The 21,852-nt window shown below is 43.3% G+C and overlaps 2 protein-coding genes across 4 annotated transcripts; both read right to left on the bottom strand.

The window, feature by feature from the left end:
- Positions 1 to 658: 658 nt before the first annotated feature.
- On the bottom strand, positions 659 to 16,155 carry l3mbtl1 (L3MBTL histone methyl-lysine binding protein 1). The gene is made up of 22 exons (XM_070968133.1): positions 16,121 to 16,155; positions 14,739 to 14,934; positions 13,162 to 13,340; positions 11,746 to 11,875; positions 10,929 to 11,091; positions 9,939 to 10,077; positions 9,711 to 9,759; positions 8,986 to 9,074; positions 8,395 to 8,499; positions 8,088 to 8,223; positions 7,308 to 7,399; positions 6,613 to 6,764; positions 6,133 to 6,209; positions 5,699 to 5,784; positions 4,735 to 4,845; positions 4,284 to 4,425; positions 4,052 to 4,154; positions 3,701 to 3,889; positions 3,349 to 3,398; positions 2,897 to 3,054; positions 2,735 to 2,797; positions 659 to 2,305 (listed from the first exon to the last, which is right to left on the bottom strand). Exons 2-22 carry the CDS (start codon positions 14,902 to 14,904, stop codon positions 2,171 to 2,173), a joined length of 2,514 nt encoding a protein of 837 aa, XP_070824234.1. The 5' UTR covers positions 14,905 to 14,934; positions 16,121 to 16,155; the 3' UTR covers positions 659 to 2,170.
- A 320-nt stretch (positions 16,156 to 16,475) lies between these two features.
- Positions 16,476 to 21,522, bottom strand: LOC139335002 (serine/arginine-rich splicing factor 6-like). Of its 3 annotated transcripts, none has more exons than XM_070968360.1 (6): positions 21,277 to 21,522; positions 20,706 to 20,839; positions 18,826 to 18,944; positions 18,488 to 18,690; positions 18,258 to 18,335; positions 16,476 to 18,137 (listed from the first exon to the last, which is right to left on the bottom strand). In XM_070968360.1, the coding sequence occupies exons 1-6, from the start codon at positions 21,381 to 21,383 to the stop codon at positions 17,702 to 17,704; spliced, it is 1,077 nt and encodes a 358-aa protein (XP_070824461.1). In that variant the 5' UTR covers positions 21,384 to 21,522; the 3' UTR covers positions 16,476 to 17,701. The 3 variants fall into 3 exon arrangements, with proteins under 3 accessions (XP_070824461.1, XP_070824460.1, XP_070824459.1); XM_070968359.1 differs by having other exon boundaries at positions 18,826 to 18,940; positions 20,675 to 20,839; positions 21,277 to 21,515; XM_070968358.1 differs by having other exon boundaries at positions 20,679 to 20,839; positions 21,277 to 21,475.
- Between the last annotated feature and the right edge of the window lie 330 nt (positions 21,523 to 21,852).

Here is a 21,852-nt window from a genome sequence, read left to right on the forward strand (position 1 = left end):
CTTCTCAAGACACGTTTTAAGTCCTCTTGATTGAATAATAATGTGTCTGGTATGGCTTTCGAGCTGGTTGAGATGCCACAAAATGTGTGTTAACCTCAGATTTCAAATGAATCCCCCTTGGGCCGATGAATGTGAAAATGTGCATACATCATTCTGCAGGGTGAAACTAAAACAGCCAAGTTATATAACAATAAGCAAATCCCATTTTTGAACAGAGGGGGACATTTTAGCCTTACCCTCTCCTCTGAATGAGCATGCTTTTACTTTGAAATCAACAGAGCAACAGTGTCTCCAGTCTTTTGAGTCTTCTCCTTTCAAAGGTTAAAAATAAGGCCTACACACCTGCTGCTCCCTCTTGTATAAAACATTTACCACCCAACGGTCAGCTGAGTCCTTTCACTTTGCTGTCTGGCTGCAGCAGGTTATCAGCAACACCTGTTTTTCTGGCCTCCGTAGTGGAACAAGAAGATAAGCAGTGACAGCAGAAAAGGGCGTGAAAGGAGTTGTCACCACCACAGCCAACTGTTGACGACAATATGGTCAATAGGGGGATGTGATACACGCAAAGAAAGTTTATAGTCAATAGCACAACATACCTGCACAAGCACAGGAAATGCAGTGTGTGTGATCCCTCAGATAAGACAAGAGGCCGTGGCTTTAATCAGACAAGACAGCTTTGGACGTTTATTAATTCATATGGATAGAATGACATTTGTGACCCAAGATTATCTTGACACGCAGACACACGCACACACACACACACACACGCACACACACACACACACACACACACACACACACACAAATCCCACCAGAGAGACACACAAAGAAGTAAGATTCCGCGAGCCCTTAAATCAGTCCAGTAAAATAAATTTCATCTCACAAAATCAAACCCATCCAGTGTCTTTTAACCAGTCCTGACACAAAATGTAAACATCTGAAAGAATACAGTTTCCATCACATGTAAACTGCAGAGAGCTCCACTGACTAGATCCAAAATCCATGTTTATAGTGCGAAAGTGTGGATTTTTGCACTCTCTAGTGACCAAGTGTGGGAACATCATTGAGTAAAATCCATTTAGGTTTCACAGTTGTGCTAAAGCGCCAATGCAAACTGTCCTTCACAGCAATTAAGAGTTGCAAATATAGTAATGTAACATATTTTGCATATAGATATAAAAACTCAAAACACTGTGTTGTCTGACTCAGATTGTATACAAGGGGGTAACAGTTGAACTTACAGCTCCTGGATCACATGAGTTTTCACATGAACGTTGCAGTGAGAAAGAACAGTGTGGAGAATTAGAGGCAGCAAACTTTAATACTTCAGAATAATCAGGAAACCGAGGAAAGCCTTTCTCTGTTTATCTGCAACAAACATGAATAGTCTGTATAATTTCACTTTCATTTCATCCTGTTAGTGTCAGAATTAGTCTGATAACATAAAGGAGCTGTAATATTAAGTGTTACCATATACAGTACTTCTGTCTCACTGTTTTATTGCACAAAACGTGAAGCTTGTAGGAGCCTCACTGACCAGCCTCCTCTACTGCATTTAACTCCTTGTACTTTTTGGGCATGATTCGCATCAGCCCACAGTCCTCCCCATCTCTTCCCCTTCATATTTTCCTCTATTCCTATCGGTAGATCTAATATTTCAGCATTTTTCCCCAATTGGTTGATTTCAGAGTGGATGTAAGGGGCTTTTGAACTGATGGTTTGGTCCGAATTTGGGTGAAGTGCTCCCTTCATGTTTAAATTTTTTTCCAAAATGTATCTCGAGTCCACCTCTGCAAGGTGGTCGGTACAGTTTCGACTGGCCTGCGATGAGGCTTGCATCAATAGGAAAGATTCTCATCCAGGAAATGATGCTATTATCTCCTGTATGGCTGTGGGTGGCAGCAGGAGGCACCATTTTGTCTATAATCTTTATGACATTCCTACATCACTTCCAAAAAATATCTATATTTCATCATTTCCATGCTTCTTCCAACCTCTCCTTTAATTCCCCCTTAACCCTGATCAGACCACCCCCCCTCCCCCCTCCGTCTCTCTGATGGGTAACGGACACCAAACACATGAAAAAGGGGTCAGGGTCTTTTCCCTGCAACAGAATGAATTTGGCACATGATGATCGGCGGCCCAGCCCCCCCGGTGAGTGAGGGCGGGATCACTTGAGTCCCTCGTCTGTGCTCTTGAACATGAGAATGGCGTTGGAGATCTTGAGGGCGGGTCCGAGCTTGATGCTCATGATTTTCACAATGTCGGTCTGGGTCAGCAGCAGGAAGGCCTCCCCGTCAATCATCTGAGGAGACAATAGTGGTGATGTAACTGGACGTGGAGGTGACAGGTCAAGAAGAGGTTGGGGGGGGTTTGTCTGCCGTGGGTACAGCCCTGCAGATAATACTGATATCTTAGTCTTAGTCTGGTCTTTAAATGGTCAGACCAGGTGTTAATTCCACTTGATGGTTCAGCAAATGTCAGACATGTGTCTTACAGTCAATGTCAACTTCTTTCATTTTACTAATATGGTACCACTGAACAGTTTGGGCCTCAAACAATTATAAATGAAATCATCTGAGTAGTTTAAAAGGGAAGTCTCTCTTTAGTGCTAAGAGGTCAAACAGAGACGCTCCTCACTGAAAGACACATAACAGACTGTTGCTTTGCTGTTCTCTTGTCTACACTGTAACATAACTGCAAGGGACTGTCCGCATACACTTTGTGGTCTCACCTCGTCTTTGAAGACACGAGCCTGCTCTTCACAGCCGATGAGATTCTGGACAAACCTGAAGACCTGTAGCACAAACACATCAAATCATCTGTCAGATCATCACAACCGGCCGGAGAAGGAAAGTAAATAAATACGAAGGGAAGTGGTCCGGTTTGCTCTCACCTCCTCGACGTTCCACGCCACCACCTGGCTGGCGTGAATGCCCTGAACGCCGGGCAGCAGCTTGCAGTGCTGCTCCCAGCACAGAGACAGGGTCCTGTCTGACTGACTGCTCAGAGCTGACATGAACAGTGAGGGATACACACCCTCTGAGGACATGTCTGAGGACAAACACACGCAAAGACATGCATGGATTCGACTGCTGCTGACTCATGATCAGTCAGACAAATATTTCAGATCAGGTCTTTTTTCATGGCACACATTTTGCCATCATCATAGCAGGAAAAGCATAGGTGGAAACTAATAACTAATATATAATTTTATTTCAGAAATTAGGTGCCAGACTGTGTTATGTCTCAGGCAGGATAAGGCTCTGAAAGGCTGACACCCCCGAAGCTGCAGGATGAAATGCTTTCATCACAGTCGGATATGTGTGGTGCCTTTAGAAAACTCACTCTGATAGTCTCTCTGCTGGTTCTTCCTGTATTTGGGAGGACGGCCAATCCTGAAAACAGAGGAAAAGCTTACTGTGAGACAAACGCAAACATGCACGCATACCTACACACACCCACACAGTTAGGTTTAGTTAGTTAGGTTTTCAACACTTTTGGGGACATACATTCATTTCCTGGAGACTTAACCTAACCATAACCATAACCACTACTTCCCTAACCCTTATCCCAAAATTAACCAAAGTATTCACCCTAAAATGTTTTAGGGTGAATTATGGGGACCTGCATTTTGTCCCCACAATGTCAGTAATACATGGATGTGCAAACACACACACACACACACACACACACTCACCTGCCACGGTAATGGTTCTTCTTGGTCCTCTGGCCAAAGAAGAGGTTCCTCTTGCACTCTGAGTCTGACAGATCGGCCTTCAGCCTGCCCTGGTTACGCTCAGCCAATGGGCAGCCGGATATGCAATGATGAGCAGTGAAACGACCAGTCACATGGCCTGAACCATCACAACCAGGAGTTGGACACTTCCTGTTTCAAAGACAGAGCCCCCCCCCATCCCCAAGTGCATTTTAAGAAGACGAAGGATCAGGTCATTGTTTCTAAAATGTTGTCAGGTGTCTATTATGTGTGGCCCTGCTGAATAAATCCTCCATTAATTGTCCTGATGATCGACACGAGTTCAGTACTGACCTGTTGTGGAAACTGTACTTGTTGGTTCTGGGGTGGCTGATGGGTTTACAGGGAACAGAGGAAGGGTAGGTGGACGGGCCTGTGGCAGGAGGCTCCCTCACACCTACACACATTCAAATACAGACAGGTGAATCTCACACTTTAATGCTTGCTGTCAGAAGTAAGTTTCATTTGAGTTTTGCAGAAAATTGACTTCCAGATTCGAAGTACAGAGTGAAGTATCACTCACTACCGTGTGGCTGCTGTGTTTTGGTGTCCCTCGGTGGAACTTTGAGTGGGTGACCGGTCGCTTCACACCAGCCCGCTGGGTGGATGTCGGGGTGATCTGAGTCCATCCACTCATCATAGACGTGACTCCAGCCGTCATAATGGACCTGTAGGAGGAATAAAGATGGAGCTGATGGAACATAAAAAATACCATAGATGCACACACACTCAAAATGCACACAGCTCAGCTATAATGGGTCCAGGGTTGGTTGTAAAGGTGTACATTACAGTATCAGTACATGTAAGCTCTTACTGCAGCAGGCAGCTGGTTAAAGCTGTAATGGACCTGAGGGAGCTGGAGACACATTTTAAACAATATCACACACATTCAAGATCGTAACCTTCATATCCTTAGACGCTGAGTACTTTAACGTTCAGTAATACACGCATAAACACACACACGTGAAGAATGTTACCTTAATGCGATGAGTGTCGACCTCCTCCACTGTAGCCACTCTGATCAGACCGGGACTTCTCTTGTCCACGGCCTCCAGTTTCATCTGAGGCTGGAAGCTGTGGGCTGGACGCTGGAGACAGAGCATGATTGGAAAACACATTGAGCTGTACGTTCAACTAAACATGTCAAACATACTTTACGCAAAGAACTGGCTTTACTGTTCTTGAAACCCTCAATCCAAGTATTTAATTGCTGTTTTTGTACTTTTTCTGAATTTGCTGGGGGCATTTTATGTGTTTTATCAGAAGTTATACAGTAGAGTGCAGCATTGCTTGCTTATTAGCAACAAAGTCACACCTAAACTGTGCGTAGCTCAAGTCCAAGTTCTTTTATTGTTACGTACAAAACAACAGTGAAGCAGTTGTTAGCAATGAAATTCTTACATCCCTGGCTCCCTCCAACTTGTGCTCTCAAAATAATTAATACTTATTAGTAACAAATATTAATAATATTCTAACTTATTAGAATCTGAGCAGCAGTTATAGTATTGAAAAATAGGATTGAAATGTAAAATATAAAGTAAAATTGAATACTATGGTAGACGTGAGTAATAGCAAAACGTATAAACTGTACTGTAGACAGGTTGTGCAGTATGTACGCAGTATGTATATACATAAGGCGAACAGATGCATACAAATATATGTACTGTGATGGACGAACAGGGAGGAGCGGACCTCCTGCAGGACTCTTAAAGATCAGCTGTGATGAGATTCGTGATATACTGTAAGTAGCTGATACGACTGGGACTGTAACAAACCACAGATTTCATTATTTTGAATTACTTTTCAGCCTCTTAACTCCAGTTCTGTCCACACCTTCTCTGCTGTTTTCTGCCAGTCCATACCACAGAACCACACAGTGTAATCATGTCCTATCATAGTGTGAGTTGAATTCAAAATAGTCCATCTATTGTTGGTTCTCACCACTTTAAAGGCGTCAGCGGCCACCGCCTTGGAACCAGTCTCCTCCAGGTAGCGAGACCAGGAGAACCGGCCCTGGTCTGGATAATCTGGTGCGACCAAAAATAAATTCAGTCAGTGTGTACAAACAGAAACATTCATCCCCTGCACCTTGCACATTTTTGCTTTGCTTGTATGTGTGTAATTTGAGCTAATTATTGTGATTATGTTAAGATACATGTTGTAAAACCTGTAACAGAACCTTAACATGTATATTTCAGGTATTTACGTGTATATATAGTGTGTACTGTATATATTCCCATGAATAACAGCAGTAACACAAGTGAAAAGAACAAAGGAGAAAAGAGGAATAACCGGGCAGAGTTGTTTTCAAAGTTAATGGCCCATAGTATGAGTATCAACACCATTACATCAATAAAACTGGGAACACTGGTCACCTTGGGGTGGTGTTAGTGGGAGGTTCCTTTCCTGGCACCAACCAATAGGGTGAATGTACGGACTGCTAGAATCACACCTGCATATTTTGACATGAAATAGAAATATCAGACTTTACAGCAAAATTATCAACAGAATTAAAAGTGCCGCAGTTGTATAGTTTCACTGTGAGTGATTGAATTAAGCTATGAGTCGGCACAAAAAATGATTCAGATTTTCTGATGCTTATTTAAAGCTTTATATTGACACTGAATCAAATAACTACATGTATGTCAAAGTGATGACAAACCCACCTGTACAGCTCTACTGAGCTAGCTAATGTGTATAAAGAGCTCACTAAGAAATACATGACTTTGAGCATTATTATTATTATTACTATTATTATTAGGGTGTGTTTTGACGCAGCAGTTTGCTTTAAGCGAACCGAACAGGTTAGAGGCAGTTCCCAAAGCGTGTGCGTCCCCAGAGTCTCTGGCGCTCACCAGTAGTCGTATGTGTCATCCCAGTTGTCAAAATGAACCAGGAAACGGTCATCCACCACGTCAGTGACGGTCGCTACGCAGATGAGGGAGGGGTTCATGCGGTCGACGGCCTCCAGCTTCATTCCTATGTCAAAACCGCACTTCACATCGATCTAAACACGAGGCAGAAATGTTAGACATTATGGCGAGTCCCCATCAGGAAGCAGAGACAGACAGAGCTGTGGACCAGCTGATTAATGTAAACAAACTGTTGAAGAATCTATTGTGCCACATGACTGTAGATTTATTTATGAGTTCAGCGATCATTAAAGTGACACACTGCCACAGTTTGATGTATTGAGGCTTGAATGCTGCAGGAGCTCAACAGTATTAACCCATACAAGCAACAACTTTATGATGTCCTCCAAATATCAACAGTAAAACAAATATCAGACAGGACATCGGGCCTGACTTTGACAAAGCCAGGCAGAAAGCAGCTATAAATACTTGGACATTGTCGCAATATTAATTTTGGTACTCGTGGTCTTCAGCTTAAAGTCCAAATCACTTCTAAGAGAGAGAATTGTTTTTGTTATTATTATGGCTGCTTCTCTTTGGAGTCGGGAGTTTGGAGTTTTCCCAAAGCTAAATCATTCACCTCATCCATTCATGCTTGTAGATAATACAACTACCGTATATTATATAGTGGCAGTTACCCTCCCAGGACTGGCAAAGAGTTCTTTGGAAGCCACTTGTGCTTTAGTCATTCTCAGGTAGTTGGTCCAGGTAAACTCTTCCTCTTTACAGCCTGCAGGAAAGACCGAAGTACAGACAGAAGATGAAAAGGATTCATGTTTGTGAAAACAGCCCCGCATTTTAAAGGAATAGCTCTCCATCTGGGAGCCATGCTTAGTCACTTTCTTAATCATCTTAGATGAGATGATTGACACAAGTCATATCTCTGTATGTTAAAGAGCAAATGACAGGCAGAAGATGGTTAGCCTAGCTTAGCATAAAGACTGGAAATGGGGAATCAGCCTGGCCCTAAAACGTCTGCAGTCTGCCATAAAAGGTTACAATACCTTTTTTTTTAGCATGTTTGTTTAATGAGTACAAAAACTGGGTGTGACCTAGAGTCTCGCGGTAACCAGGCAACCAGCAGAGACTCCGTAATGTTAGTGCGCCCGGCCAAGAAGTCGTTCCACACATAAAAACACATCATGCGTTTTTGTACAGTTTAAACAGAAGAGATAACATGTTAATTAGTGAGTTTTAGAGGAGGATTGTGCATCTTTTGGACAGATCTAAGCTAGCTCTTTCCAGTCATTGTGCTAAGCTAAGCTAAGCTAAGCTAAATGGCTGCTGGCTCTAGGTTAACATTTATTGTGCAGTCATTAGTGTGGTGTTGATCTTCCATGTCCATATTTTTCTCTATTTAGTCTCTGTTTGTTTGCTCTTTGGTCTCTCACGGTGTCCAGAGTGTCGTCACCTCTGACCTTTGGGAGTGTGCAGTTTGTGTCCTGTGCTCTCACACCAGCCCGTGGGGTGGATGTCGGGGGAGTTGGCATTCACCCAGAAGTCGTGGCAGTCAGAGTAGCCGTCGAAATGGAGCCGAAGCCGGTAACCACAGACCTGGTTGATGACACGATACATTAGAGAAATGAAAGCAGGCTGGAGAGGGCAACACCAGGCTGAACTCCTCCTGCGAGCGAAGCAGTTTGCGAGTCAGCGACAATTTTTAATCCTAAATATTCAGCCCGGCCATTAAGATCCATCGACCGTGCTAATGGACGTCTGGCTCACCTCGGCCACAGTGAGGACGAAGTACATGGACGGATGCTGTGGGTCGATGCCTTCCAGCTTCATCCCCTGTTTAAATCCGTTCTTCACCGTCGGCACTCTCTGGGCCTGGACACATGACATAAAACGAAAAGAAACAATCCGTGTGGGGAAATTGGATCAGGACAAAGAACAAAGAAAAGATAAGAACACAGCAAATGGGCTGGTGGAGATCACAGCATTTTTATCAGCCTCATACTACTTATAACGTTTTTGCTCTATTTCCCCCGGAACAGAAAGTCTCCTCAAGAAAGAGCTTGTGTTGAAAAAAGCTTAAATTAAATAACAAAAAGAAACCACAATAAGAAGTCCATCGCCATCTTATTCTGTAACAGAATAAAAATATTCATGTCTGCCTTTAGCTGCATACATCACTTTCTCCTGGGTACATTTACATTTCTCATTTCCTCCCTCAATGCTGCTCCAGGGCGAAAGATTTGTCCCTGTGCTACTGTCAGAGCTGCAGCGGTAGTAAAAGAAGTAGTAAAAATCATGGGTGTTCTGGGTGAACCTGCGCATATGAAACGACAGTCTGAATATTAAACTCAAACATACCTCTTGGAAAAGCTTGTTGGGCGCAGCAACAGCTTTGCATTCCTCCAGATACTGAGCCCACGTCCACTGCTCTGTCTTACTGTCTCCAGCTTGACCAAAAATATAAATGAAGCACTCGATTCATTTACGCTGCATGCGTCACAGCAACGCATCACCAGAACACAAGCTCAAACTGAAGGAATTCAATGAACAGAAGACAGAAAGGACGTCAGGACGGATGAAGGATGATTCTCGGAGCAGCTAATGTTTGAAGATGGCCGCTCCTTTAATTTTACACACAAGATCTGAGTGAAAGGTTCATCTTAAATTTCATCTCTGACACTACTGCAACATCATATTTGTGCTTTCCTTCCCCCTCCTGTCCTGTCTACAGAGAAAAGAAGTGGAGAAAAGTAGAAAAGTCTTAAAGGTCAGCGAAGGAACGACAGAAGCTATTAAGGACGTTCAGGGACGGGATGAAATAACAGGATCAGTTGACTCTATTACACAATTCAATGCAGCAGCACTACAACAAATGCAGTCAGAGTCAGAGAGATGTTGATTCAGCTTGTCGTTTTTAGGTCAAGATTTGTGATGTCGTCGTATGGATTTGCATTATACTGTCAGGGGTGTGTTATTGTGACTTGTCTCCCTGTGTGTGTGAGGGCACAGGAGGACAGGACATGCAGTGAAAGATGATATAAGACACCAACAAGAAGACAAATACAAAAATCGATCAGTCCAACCTCCTCTGATGTGTCTGCTCTCTGCTTTAGAATCATCCATTTTCTCATCCTAAAAAAGAAAAAGCGACAGAGAAGACAAAATCATCGCTGAATTAGAGCCAATTTCCGATCAGAAAACTGCTCAACAAACACATCTCTTAAAATTCATGCACATCTGAGTAAACTCATCAGATATGAGAACACCTGGTTGTCTCGGGGTGTTAAATGGAAATAACAATGCCGTCCCACCGTGCCTTCGATGTCAGAGTCTTCCTCAGAGGGGCTCAGGTATTCCTTCCTCTTCCTCTTCCTCATGGGTTTCAGGTGATCGGGGTTAAGGGAGGAGACCCTCCCACCCGCTGGCACCTTCTCTACCCCGACACTCCTCCTGAGGTGCAGAGAGGACAGACGGTGTTCCTCAAGTCTAAACACATCACCGGACTGCAGTCTGCTTCCTTATTTTCCATTAGCCTCAGCTCATTTCTGCTGTGCTGCTTTTGTTGTGCTTGACAGTTTCAGTGTGCTCTGTTGGTCTCAACTCGTTCACCACAGGTAGATTTCTCGCTTTTCAGCGCATTTACAGCGTGTGAGCTGGTTTCTTTTAATCAAGCACAGACATATGTGCTTGCAGTGAGCTTGTCAGTTAGTCAGTGCATTGGGGGCGTAGCTTCAGACACCGCAGCTCAATGCGCTGAGAGTTCACTCAGTGTGAGAGGATTTTGCTCTGTTGCACAACCTTGCAAAGTTTGCCTGGTTAAATGATGTTTCCTCTTGACATTTCACAATGTTCAGCGATAGGCTTTGAGATAAAGCTGCTCCTGCTCAGCGGATGTGTCGATTAAATTCAGGACAGCCGCGGTAAAAACCCAGTGGAGTTGTGACATGTACATACAACACAATGCAAAACCGCAGTTTGTCTACACAGCCACCAACACGCCAGAGGAAAGAGACATGTACACCTTTGTTTTCAATGTTCAAAGGTCACACTGGACTACACTCAACCATCTGCCACTAGCAACAACGAGAACCAACACTTAGAAGGAGCTCATTTAATAAGGGAATGAGTGAAAAAGTAAAAAAAGCCTTGTAAACTTTCTGTGTTCCAGGATACGAGTAGCAATATGTGACTGATTGACTGACCGAGAACTACAGAAAGAGTGTGTGCACGACTGATGACGTTCATGTCATGTAAAGATCCACATGTGAGTATAAAGAAGGAGCAGCTGTTAACCAGCGTACTTGTCGATGATGGGTTCTCTGCGGAGCTCCTCTGTGTAGGTCCTCTGAGCACTGGGATCATGGTTCTGCTGTCCCGGTCCAGCCTGGACTTCAGGTTTGACCGACACAAACCTCTCCGGCTCCACGGCTGCACCTCTCATGGACACGACAGGAGACTGCACGTCTGACATGTCAGGAAGCGGAAAGGTGATTAAAAGAGACTCGTGGTGCAGATTTAAATTTCTAATCTAAATGAAAGACTCCGCTGCTCTCCTGCGCCTTTGACTGATTTTTAGTTCCTTTATTGAAGCTGCTGTTACTGCACTGTTATTAATTTTGATTTTTCCACAACATCTTACTTTTCCAGATGCCTGAGTGATGCCTGCTTGATATTTTTGCAGCTGCACTCTCTTCAGTTGTCAAGAGGAGCTCTGCTGCAGCTGATGTAATTATTATTGCTCACTTCTGCACACACACACACACACACACACACACACACACACACACACACACACACACACACACACACACGTGATCTCTGAAAAGGACATGCTGTGAAATACCTGAAATAACAGTGCAGCCATGTATAGAAAGCATCCGTCCTTAACACCAGCACCAGCAAATACACTCTGATTTTTTATTCTCATCATACAAAAGCTTTATTGATCAAATGGGAGCTACTGGAGATGCTCATATGAGTCATCTGACGCCAAAGCAACGCAGCATTTCATTTTGTACTTTCATATTGAGCTTCAAAAATGGCTACCGGTTCTGAAATCTGCAGCATTTTGTGTTCAGTCCCCAACGTTACTACAGCGTTATGGAAGCATGACTCTACCTGGTTTGTCTGCTGGAGCAATTTCTGCGTCAGCAGATCTCCCAGAAGTCCCGGCTGCTGGTTCAGTGGTGCTGCTGGTGGTCCCTGGGGTGATCAGTGTGCTCAGTGTTCCAACGTCACTCACACAGAACTGCAACACACACGCATCAATGGATCCATTTGTCAGAATGTGTCCTGATGTTTTATCATGTCAAGTCAACTCTTTTTTCCTCAAAACAGTTTCCCAGCTGTTGTTTCCACGTCCACAGCCTGATCCAAGTCAGAGCGCGGAGAAATAAACAGGATCATTTTAATGATTCAGGAGTTCAGTGAGAAATGATTCTGATGCAACTCGTCCTCCTTTTAATGTGAGAAAACACGCATCACCTTTTGTTTGTCTGGTGGCTTGGCTTGGTCACTGTGACCTCCTTTATACTAAACCACTGGAACGAGTTCCAGCGCTTTCTCATCCAAATGTTAAATTTTAATTCCCTTCACAAACCAGGAATTTACAGCAGTTTCAGGTTGAGCTTGTTCACTGTCAGTGTGGCAGAATGCTCCCCTGAACAACTGAAAGGGGACAGATGTGCGATCACATTATAACCATGTGAGGTGAAAGTGCAGCCAGTAAGTGCACTGGGGCTGGACTATCACTAACCAGCGATAAAGCTCTGATTGTTTGCTGGCAGTTTTGACTTTATATGATAAGAAGAAGAAAATGTCCCTGCCTACATATAGTCTAAGATTTAATGGATATCGCATTAGTTCCACACCCTAGTTGGTAAATCATTATGCCGAAAAACAGTAACCTCTGCTGTTAAGGATTTAAAGTAAACACGATTAGATGGACTTGTTCAGCTCGGTAACGTGGAAAAACAAGAACATTAAATGATGGCCGCATGGGACCTGGTGCATAGTTTCACAGCATCCATTTCAAATTGACATCACAGTCCAGGTGGACAGATTCTGACCAGAGACAGACAACATTAAAAAAAAGCAGCAATGACACTAAATATTTAATGTAGTATAATTTGAATTATTTGTTACTTTATAGATGATCTTTGAATGAGTTGAGCCCAAAATCCTAAAAGAATTAAATTAAGCAAAATATGACACAGAAAAGGCAAGAAAATGTTGACGTGTGACATTAATACTTGGTATTTTGACTTTATATGACTTTGTGTTTTGATCGATTATTTCTCTTAAACCCTGAACCAACTCACCCTGATCATATCAGCACTGATCAATTCATGTAAAATGAATGTTAGTGTGTTTGCTGGCGTTTGGCTGATGTGTACCTCGTTTCATGAGATGAAAGAAGTGAAAGGTAGCTTGAAACGCTCTCTAAAGAGGATGCTGGGGGGTGAGTGTAGCCCGGAGGAACAAAACATGGTGTCATTTTCACAACACATGCTGAGGCCACAGACATGAGTTCACCTTGAGGTTGCTGCTGGGCAGGATGGCCATCCCCTCCTTCCACTCCAGGACATGGACGATGCTACAAGCCCCGCCCACCTGTGCTGTCAGGGTGGGCGTAGTCGTCTCATTGGCCCTGCCTCCTTTACCTGGATCCGCAACAGCTGGAGTCACCTCTATCTTCTGGCCCGGAGCGGGAGCTAAGGACAGAGGTGCATTTAGAGTCAGCTCAACCAACAGAGCACAATTCATCACCGCATCGTGTTTAAATTCTTTTTTTCTTCCAAAATATTTTTATTAAGATCAATTGCAGAGCGTACAGAGCAGTTTGCATAGTACTTGAGTAAAGAAATAAAAACACTTAAGCATGCATACAAAACATATATGTATGGTCCGAACTGCATCAACAACTACTCCAAACAAAAGCACACGATGTATATATCTTTTTTTTTTTTTTTTTTCTCCCCCAGGGACAAAAACAAACCACCCCCACCCCAGCTCACAAAGTCAGTACAGAGAGTATTTCAACCGGTGTATAATAGGAAAAAGAGTAATAGTACCGTAAAAGGTAAACAAAGGCACAAGCCGACACACTCGGTTGGGTAACACATTTAGTTCAGAAAAATGGGATAGAAAACATTGCCATTTCTGGTAAGACCTTTCAGTGCATCCTCTTATTGTGTATTTTATTTTCTCAAGTTTTAGAAAAAACATCATGTCCTGGAGCCACAGGGAAATAGAGGGACATCTGGCAGATTTCCAGTGCAACGTCTTGCTATTAAGGATGTAAAGGCCACAATATCCTTTTGTGCCGAATTCAGTACGAATGATGGATCAGGAATCCCAAATATGGCAATAAATGGAGAGGGCAGCAGAGTCACTTTAAGGATCGTGTTTAAATTCTGATGTACCATTTAGGTTTCACTCACCATAAACGTTAAAGGAAATGCAAATTTACTGTGTGGTATGGAAAAAACTTAAAAAGTTTCTTCTTCTTCTTCAACACTACATTCAGTTGTTTCTTTAGCAGTGCGCTCAGAGAGGCTCTCAGAATTAAAGAAAAAGAACCAGACACACTGTCCTTTTCATTCAGGAACAGATGAGCTCTCACGATGGCCTCTTTGGTCTTATATTAAGCTATAACCAGTAGAGATGCGACTAATGATTTTTTTCCTTTATTGATTGATGTGACAATTATTTTTTCCATTAATCATTTGGTCTATGAAGTGTCAATCAAATTCAAATGTCTTGTTTTGTCTGATCAAAAGTCCAACACCCACAGCAGCAAACTCTGACATCTAAGAAGCTGGACCGTGACAATGTGGAGCATTTTTCACTTTTTGCCTAAAAAAGGTTGAACTGATTAATCGATTATGAAGATATTTGCCAATTATTTGTCTGTTGATTGATTAATTGATTACTGACTCATCGTTACAGCTCTAGTAAGGAGGCATTTCACTGATGCCGTATGTAGTGTCTTACATTAGCCTCAAGGGACAGGGTCAGTGTCTTTATTGGCTTGCGCTCACATGCTCAAGTTAAAGGATGGTCAGTCTGAACCCACATGATGTCACTGCTGCCCTCAGACCGTTACTCACCTGGTAGGAGGAAAGCTGTGGTGGTGTGAGGCTGGGGTCGAGGCTTCTTGGCCACAGCATCACTCCCACAGATGAGGACAGCCTCGCTGGGGGACGAGGAGGACGGGTCCAAAGGGGTGCGATCGGGTTCTTTGGGTGGAGCCTCCATGTTCACTTTGGCACTCATAACGCTGTCCCAGTCCCTTACTCCGGAGCGCTGGAAAGCAAAGAGTATGAGGGCCAGTAAAACCCAGAGGACCAACAGGGGGACAAGCTTTGTGCTCCAGGTCCGATCTAAAACCGTCCTGGAAGAGGGACCCTTCCTCGTTTATTCACCCTGAGGTTTTCTTTTTCCTTGTCTGAGTCAAGGGTAGTTTTGGACTGGATCAATAAAATTGACTTGAACAACTCCAGTTAAATTGGGTCCTCTGTTCTGCAGCCCGTTTTTTAAAGAGCAGTTTGATTTATCTGAATGTATTCTCTGTATCGCTGACTGTAAGGCCATCAATATATAATGCACCAGACAGCATCCAGAAGAGCAGAACACAACAGTCAACACACACTAAGCAAAGCTCAGCTGTGCTATACCATTTCTGAACATGCTGTAAAGCATCACATGACCACTATAATGACATTATCCAATTCTTTCTCTCAATTTCTATTTCTTGCCTGTAAATTTTCCATGGATGTCTCTGACATGTAAAGATTAAAATGTGACAAATTTAAAACAACCAAAATATACATATACATATACATATTGTTGGAGATTTTCCCCAACTTGATAAAAATAAAATAACTTCTAAGTGTGCCATTTCGCAGAACGATGGCAGAGCAGAGATGCCTTCCTCCATCAACAACCATGACCCCATATGACTTTTTAACAGCCATCCATTACCTCCAATTCAAAAAAACACGGTCTATTTCAGGACACATACACACGATCATTTCAGTTAAAATGGCGGAGGATATGAAATCCTTGACGCAAAAAAATGTGTAAAAGCAGTGTCTGAAATCCTGTGAAAATACCATTTACTGAAAGCTGAACCCTGTCACCCATTCCGGCAGCACCTCAAATGAATGAGCAACATCTTCATCTCAAAACAACGTCCTGCATGCTGGACATCTTAGAAACCTCGGCGCGACTGTGTCTATTTTAAACTGTTTAACTCGATTAGGATAATTAAACGCCTGGCATTATCAAATATAAATATATATTTAGGATGAAAAGCTTTGTGGCTGACAGTATCCATAACGCCAAAACGCTTCATCTCTAGAAGAAGAAAACACATAACGAATGCGGTGAAAAGACGCTCGTGTCCGCTACAATTGGATGATTTAGAGGTAAATTAGAAATGACAAAAATTCGTGGTTGCAGATCATTTGGGAACTGAAATTTGGCTTACCAGCTCTGATCTCCTGCGGCTCCGGGGCTCAGACTGCGCATGCGCGAGTCCCCAGTACAGTCACCGCTCGTTGGTCGGAACGTAACGCCAGAAGACTTCAGCGCAACCGCTCCACTGTCACGGTCGATATGCGAAAATAATGTAGTCAACTATCGATTAGTCTGGACACCGCTAAACAGCAGCTGCTCGGTGGCTTTTCACCTCACATTTAAAACCAACAGCTCCTGCAAACCATTGGTCCTGCTTATTTCCCCCTCAGTCAACCAGTTTTTATTATATAATTAGCAGGATATAGGTCACGTCGTTACTGCAGTCAAGGTTTTTGTGATTCTGACAAAGGAAGCAACAACACATGGCAAGATTATGACCTTTAATTGAACATACAATAAAAAAGGAGGACATTTTCTGTTAGATCTCATTCGCATGGAGAAAAAAAAATATGAATCTGTTCCAAAAGATGGGGGGGGTTGCATTTAGCAAGGGTGATGATGTTTCTGTCTTATAAACCCACAAGCCCACCCTCAAGAGATGTGAATAGACGTACCCGTCAAGTACAAAAACTCCAGTACTAGCTGCACATTTTCAATAAGCAGACAAGCGGAGGCTCGACAAAACCCTTAACCTTTGAATTAAACTCAGAAAAAAATGCAAAAAGCAAATTGAAAATGGCCGTCTGGGCTGCAATCAGAATAAAGCAGAGGACTCCAGAAAATGGGACACTACATTTGAGGCATTGACACTCAAAACAAACTGAAATGCAGAAAGTCATAATGGCCTTCCAAAGATCACCTGCAAGAGTAATTTAAAAAAAACAACAAAAACAAACAAAAACCCACTCCTGTAGCAACAAAAATTAATAATCAGTTTGATGCTGATCACACTGTCTATGTACAAGAGGTTAAAAGGGATCATTAATAGTCCACCTACAATGTAAATTGTTCAAACGTGAAATAAAAACCATCATTTTTTCTTGTAAATATGCAGTTCTGCGGTACAAGTTGTTGCATCCCTGTTGTGCATTTTTAGATTACTACAAGAAAACACATTGGCCGATTTCCTTGAGAAAGCAATTAGACTGCAGCTCAAAAGGGAGACTGCAATGCTGTAACCAAACTCTACTTTTCTCCCACAACCATGCAATTGGAGTATGAATCAAATAAATCATATTAATCTACCAACCTAATATGATCTGCTGCAAACCGATATAAATTAAAGAATTTTTGCTAAGCTAGAGACAGCTTTTAATCAAAACAGACTGGTATTCAAGTTGATATTTTTGGAAGAGTGTGACTTAAACCACCTCAAGTCGCAGCTCTAAAGTTTTAGGACTTGCACTTCACTTTTTGAAAATAATTTTAGAGAAAAATGCTGAATTGGAGAATAATTTACTTTCAAAAAGCGTCCCATCACTGTGGTGCACCCTCTACATAAACTGCATCTAAAACACGTATAAGACAAGTGCACAATTGAAGGAGAAAAGTAGACAAGTCAGGAAGCATAAGCCAGTATGACGACACAGCTCTTTATGTACAGCATAGGGATCAAGCTCGACGAGAGAAACACCTCCCTTGTCTCATTCCACTAATCCTGAGAAGCTGATCTAGATCGTGAGCGAGACCTTGAACGGGACTTTGAGCGGGAGGCTGAACGCTTCTCCCTCGACTTAGATCTACGATCATCCTGTGGGGACGGGGAGCGGGAAGCAGATTTGGCGGCGCGCTCCTCCTTCCCATTCTCCACTGGGGAAGCTGAACGACTGCGGGACTTCTTGTCATTACACATCTCCTTGGATCGGCTGCGAGAATCCCGATCCGACTTTACCTTTGAACGGCTCTTCGAGCGGGACTTGGATTTTCGGTCAGCTGAACGGGAGCGTGAACGAGACTTGGATTTGCGGGATCGAGAACGGGACCTGCGGTTGCGAGAATGTGACTTTCTTTCGCCTGACTTGGAGCGAGACTTCCTTCCAGATCTGGAGCGGGAATGATGACGTCTCTTGTCACTTCGGGAACGAGACCTGCAGGGAATAAAAGAAATGCTCATGCTTTACTTCATGTCCGGCATGACTGCTAATTTAACAACATGTTCGATTAGATTAATCCTTTTTTCTCTTTATTTAGATTAGATGTATTCTCACCTGGAGCGGGATCTGGAGCGACTCCTGGAGCTTCTGCTTCTGCGACTCCTGCTGCGGGAGCGGCGGCGACTACGAGACCTGAGGATCACGACACAGTCAAAAACAGAATTTCTTCAACTTCATTTACAAGACATTGTACATGAGCCTGTTGGCAACAGTGAGGTAAAGAAGATATGACGGTTTATTTTTCACTGAACAGCAGGTCTGAAGCATCAAAGAAATGTTCCCACCTGGAGCGGCTGCCAGAGTAAGACCTTCGCCTGCGAGGTCGATCTTCCACCAGACGAATCTTCCGTCCGTTGATATCTGTGCCGTCCAGCTTGTCCAGAGCTCTCTTCATGTCTGAGTGGGACCGAAACTCGATCACTCCCTCATTTGTGCGTTCCTTGTGGGCGTCAGCATACGTCACCTCGCCTGCCTGACGCATGAAGTCCTGGAGGACAAAGAAAATGTGCTGATTTCATCACCCTATCTTAACAGTCAAGTGGTGAAAGTTATCAAGTCAATGAATCACTACAGTTATCAAACCAGAGGGGGAAAAAAAATGGCTTTCTGTTCAAATGTGTACCTTGAGGTCCTGCCAACTGCAGCGGCTGGACAAGTTTTCCACAATGAGGCGGTACTCTGTGCGGACTGGAGGTCCGTACTTATCCCTGCCAGAGCGGCTCCGGCTGCTGTAACCGCTACCTTTAAAAACAACACCACATGAAAAGTTAGAAACAACTAAAATGGCCAAGACACAAAGAACTACTGACCTGAGTTGTTTAATGAGCACGAGGCAGTGATGTGCCAGATAAAAGTCCAAGGGGGTATAAATTTGAACTTAATAAAGAAAGGAGTCCCTCTGATCCCATTTTCAAACACAAGCTTCAGATAAGTGATCTACAAGCCACTGCATGGGCTCTTTGTATTGTTTGTATTGTTCAGCATTTTGAAGTCGTTCTCTGCAGCAAAGAACACCACTGCATCTGTTTCCGGCATTACAAAGCCTGTCTTACTCCGGTACATCACACTGTGATGCTTTAGTTGCATAAACAAATGGACAGTGATGTTCTTTCAAGACCTCTGAACCCTGTAACACAAACAGAAAGGGGGTATCCACATAGGTTGCGGTAAAGGACATTGTTCGATCAAATTGAATAAGAACGGTCTTAGGAAACACATACACCAATCTTTTGGTATTTGACCGGGTGACAGTCTGAAATTTTGTTTTCCAGTTTTCTCACTTACAACATTTGTTTTGATTGCAAGTTCTTTACTAGAGCCGCTCCACTTATGTTTGCTGTCAACATAGAAACCAATGGCAATCCTCACCATCGCCCCTGGTCTATTGGCAAAAGGCTGCTGTCATCATGGCTTCCGGTTAGGTCAGCCAAGGATCAAGGGGGGCAAAGGTCACACACACATTGTAAGGTGAAAGCCAAGGCCAAACGGGACAGGCAGTCATCTTAGCCAGTCATCTTTAGCCTCAATGGACTCTCAGCCTCAGCCCGCAACTGGACTCTTTCAAATTGAAACATCAAGGACTTTTGTTAATGTTGAATATAAAAATATATACCAACGTTAAAAAGACATTTCACATGAAAATGTTAGTCTAGTCCTAATGCTTAAGATAAAACTACACTAGCTAGGTTTGTGGTGATCATTTGTGATTAGCTTTTTTCTGTGGTGCAAATAAATCAGAAAATTCACACCTTCAAAGCATGGCTCACCAAGTTAATTATTATCCAAGAGAACTTTGCAATCCATGACAAGAAAGCCCTGCTTTCAAGCTGTCCTAGCTAATGGCAACTCTACAGCCTAGACTCTTGAGTACTGCTATTTCAGGGCTCTGACTTGCAGATTGTCCCTTCCCAATAATGAACCATAGACCAATCAAGGGTGGCCCATGATCACTAGGGAGGAGCAACAACCTGCAGGCCACCAACCCCTGATGGCTGAAACTGAGACTGACAACTGTTCAGCAGGATGAGATCAGACACACACGCACGCGCACACACAAACACACAAAATAAGTTAACCTGGAGTCCCTGAACAAGAAGAATGCAGATCAGTCCTGGTTCATGGGAATCGTTCCATGTGGTCATGCTACTACACAACATAACAATCATGGACATAATATTAATAATAATGATGATAATAAAAGTCGTACTACTTATGTTACAGCATCTAACTAAGCTTGTATGCAGTCTGAGGCATAAGGCATGATAAACGTGCAGCAACGTAACGTTAACGCATTAAGATGGGGTTCAAGACTGCTGTTCTAAACCGTGACAATGTACCTGAACATCACACTTCTGCTAAAACTCTCTTAATTGACGCCAATATAAAACAACAAAATAGCTCTCTGTGCAGTCCACATCGACACCTCACCCCAAGGGGAAGGGGAAGAGAGGGTATCTTGTAATAGACTGCACTTACTGCGCCCACCACCCCAGTAACCCCCACCGTAGCCATCTCGGTCTCGCCGCGGCCCCCGGGCATGTTCGACGATCACCCGCTCTCCGCACAACTCCTTCCCGTTCAGCTCGTACACGGCATCGTCGGCGTCACGGTTATCCTCGAACTCCACGAATCCATAGCTGGAGAGAAAATGCAATGTTTAAACAATACATAATCAATTCACAACAAAAAGGGGCTACTTCGTATGATAACCAACTGCAAGGGATGATTCGTTCATCCACACTGCACTAATGTTAGCTTTTCGTTAGCTCGGCCCGCTAGCTCCGCGCTGTAGCAAACACAAAGACGCCATGTTGGCCATGCGACATTTTCCACAAGAGCAAGGCGAGAAGTTGGGAAAGAAAGAAGAAAAACATATTATCTGTAATACCCCAACAAAATAATGCATAGAGCTACCTGCACAAACCGAGTTGACTGCAGATATCAAATAGATTTACCTAAAAATGTGATACGTACCTCTCACCGCTGACGTCGTTAACATGTACGGTTGGCTAACATGAACGCTAGCTAGGAAATATTAAATAACCCGCGTTTGCATTTCCCACCAAAAACTCACCCATTTTTCAAGTCGATTTCCATGAGCTTTCCATATCCACTGAAAAATCTCTGAATGTCTTTTTCGCGGACATGATAGCTCAGTCGTCCAATATAAACACGAGGCATGACTTTAGCCCGATGTTGTTCTCGACTGTTCGTCACTACGGCTCGTTACCACGTTGCCGCTACTACTGCTGGTGCTAGGTAATGGGGCCGCTGTAGCAGCTCGTGCTTCTCTTCCAACAAGCCTTGTCCGATGGCACCAAACCAGCCAATGAACGACAAGCTAGCGGTGGGAGACTTCCGGTATTGCTCTTCAAATTAAATGCTCCTGTTACTCAAATTATTACATGACAGGAAGGGAAACAGTTGAAATATTATTAATAAAATAGACGCTAAGTATAATCATTGCGATTGAGGTGGCTTAAGTGGACCTGGCAAACTAGCCTTACTACTTAATTTAGTATTTGGTGAAATATATATTATGATCTAAGTTCTTTGCATGTGAAATCTGATCCAGCAAAGGGTATAAAGTCACACAAAACCAGTGCACTAAAGTGCCTCAAAAATGTAAAATCAGTTATTAGTACAGTAA

The sequence above is a fragment of the Chaetodon trifascialis genome, chromosome 8 (assembly GCF_039877785.1).
Source record: "Chaetodon trifascialis isolate fChaTrf1 chromosome 8, fChaTrf1.hap1, whole genome shotgun sequence".
Lineage (NCBI taxonomy): Eukaryota > Metazoa > Chordata > Actinopteri > Chaetodontiformes > Chaetodontidae > Chaetodon > Chaetodon trifascialis.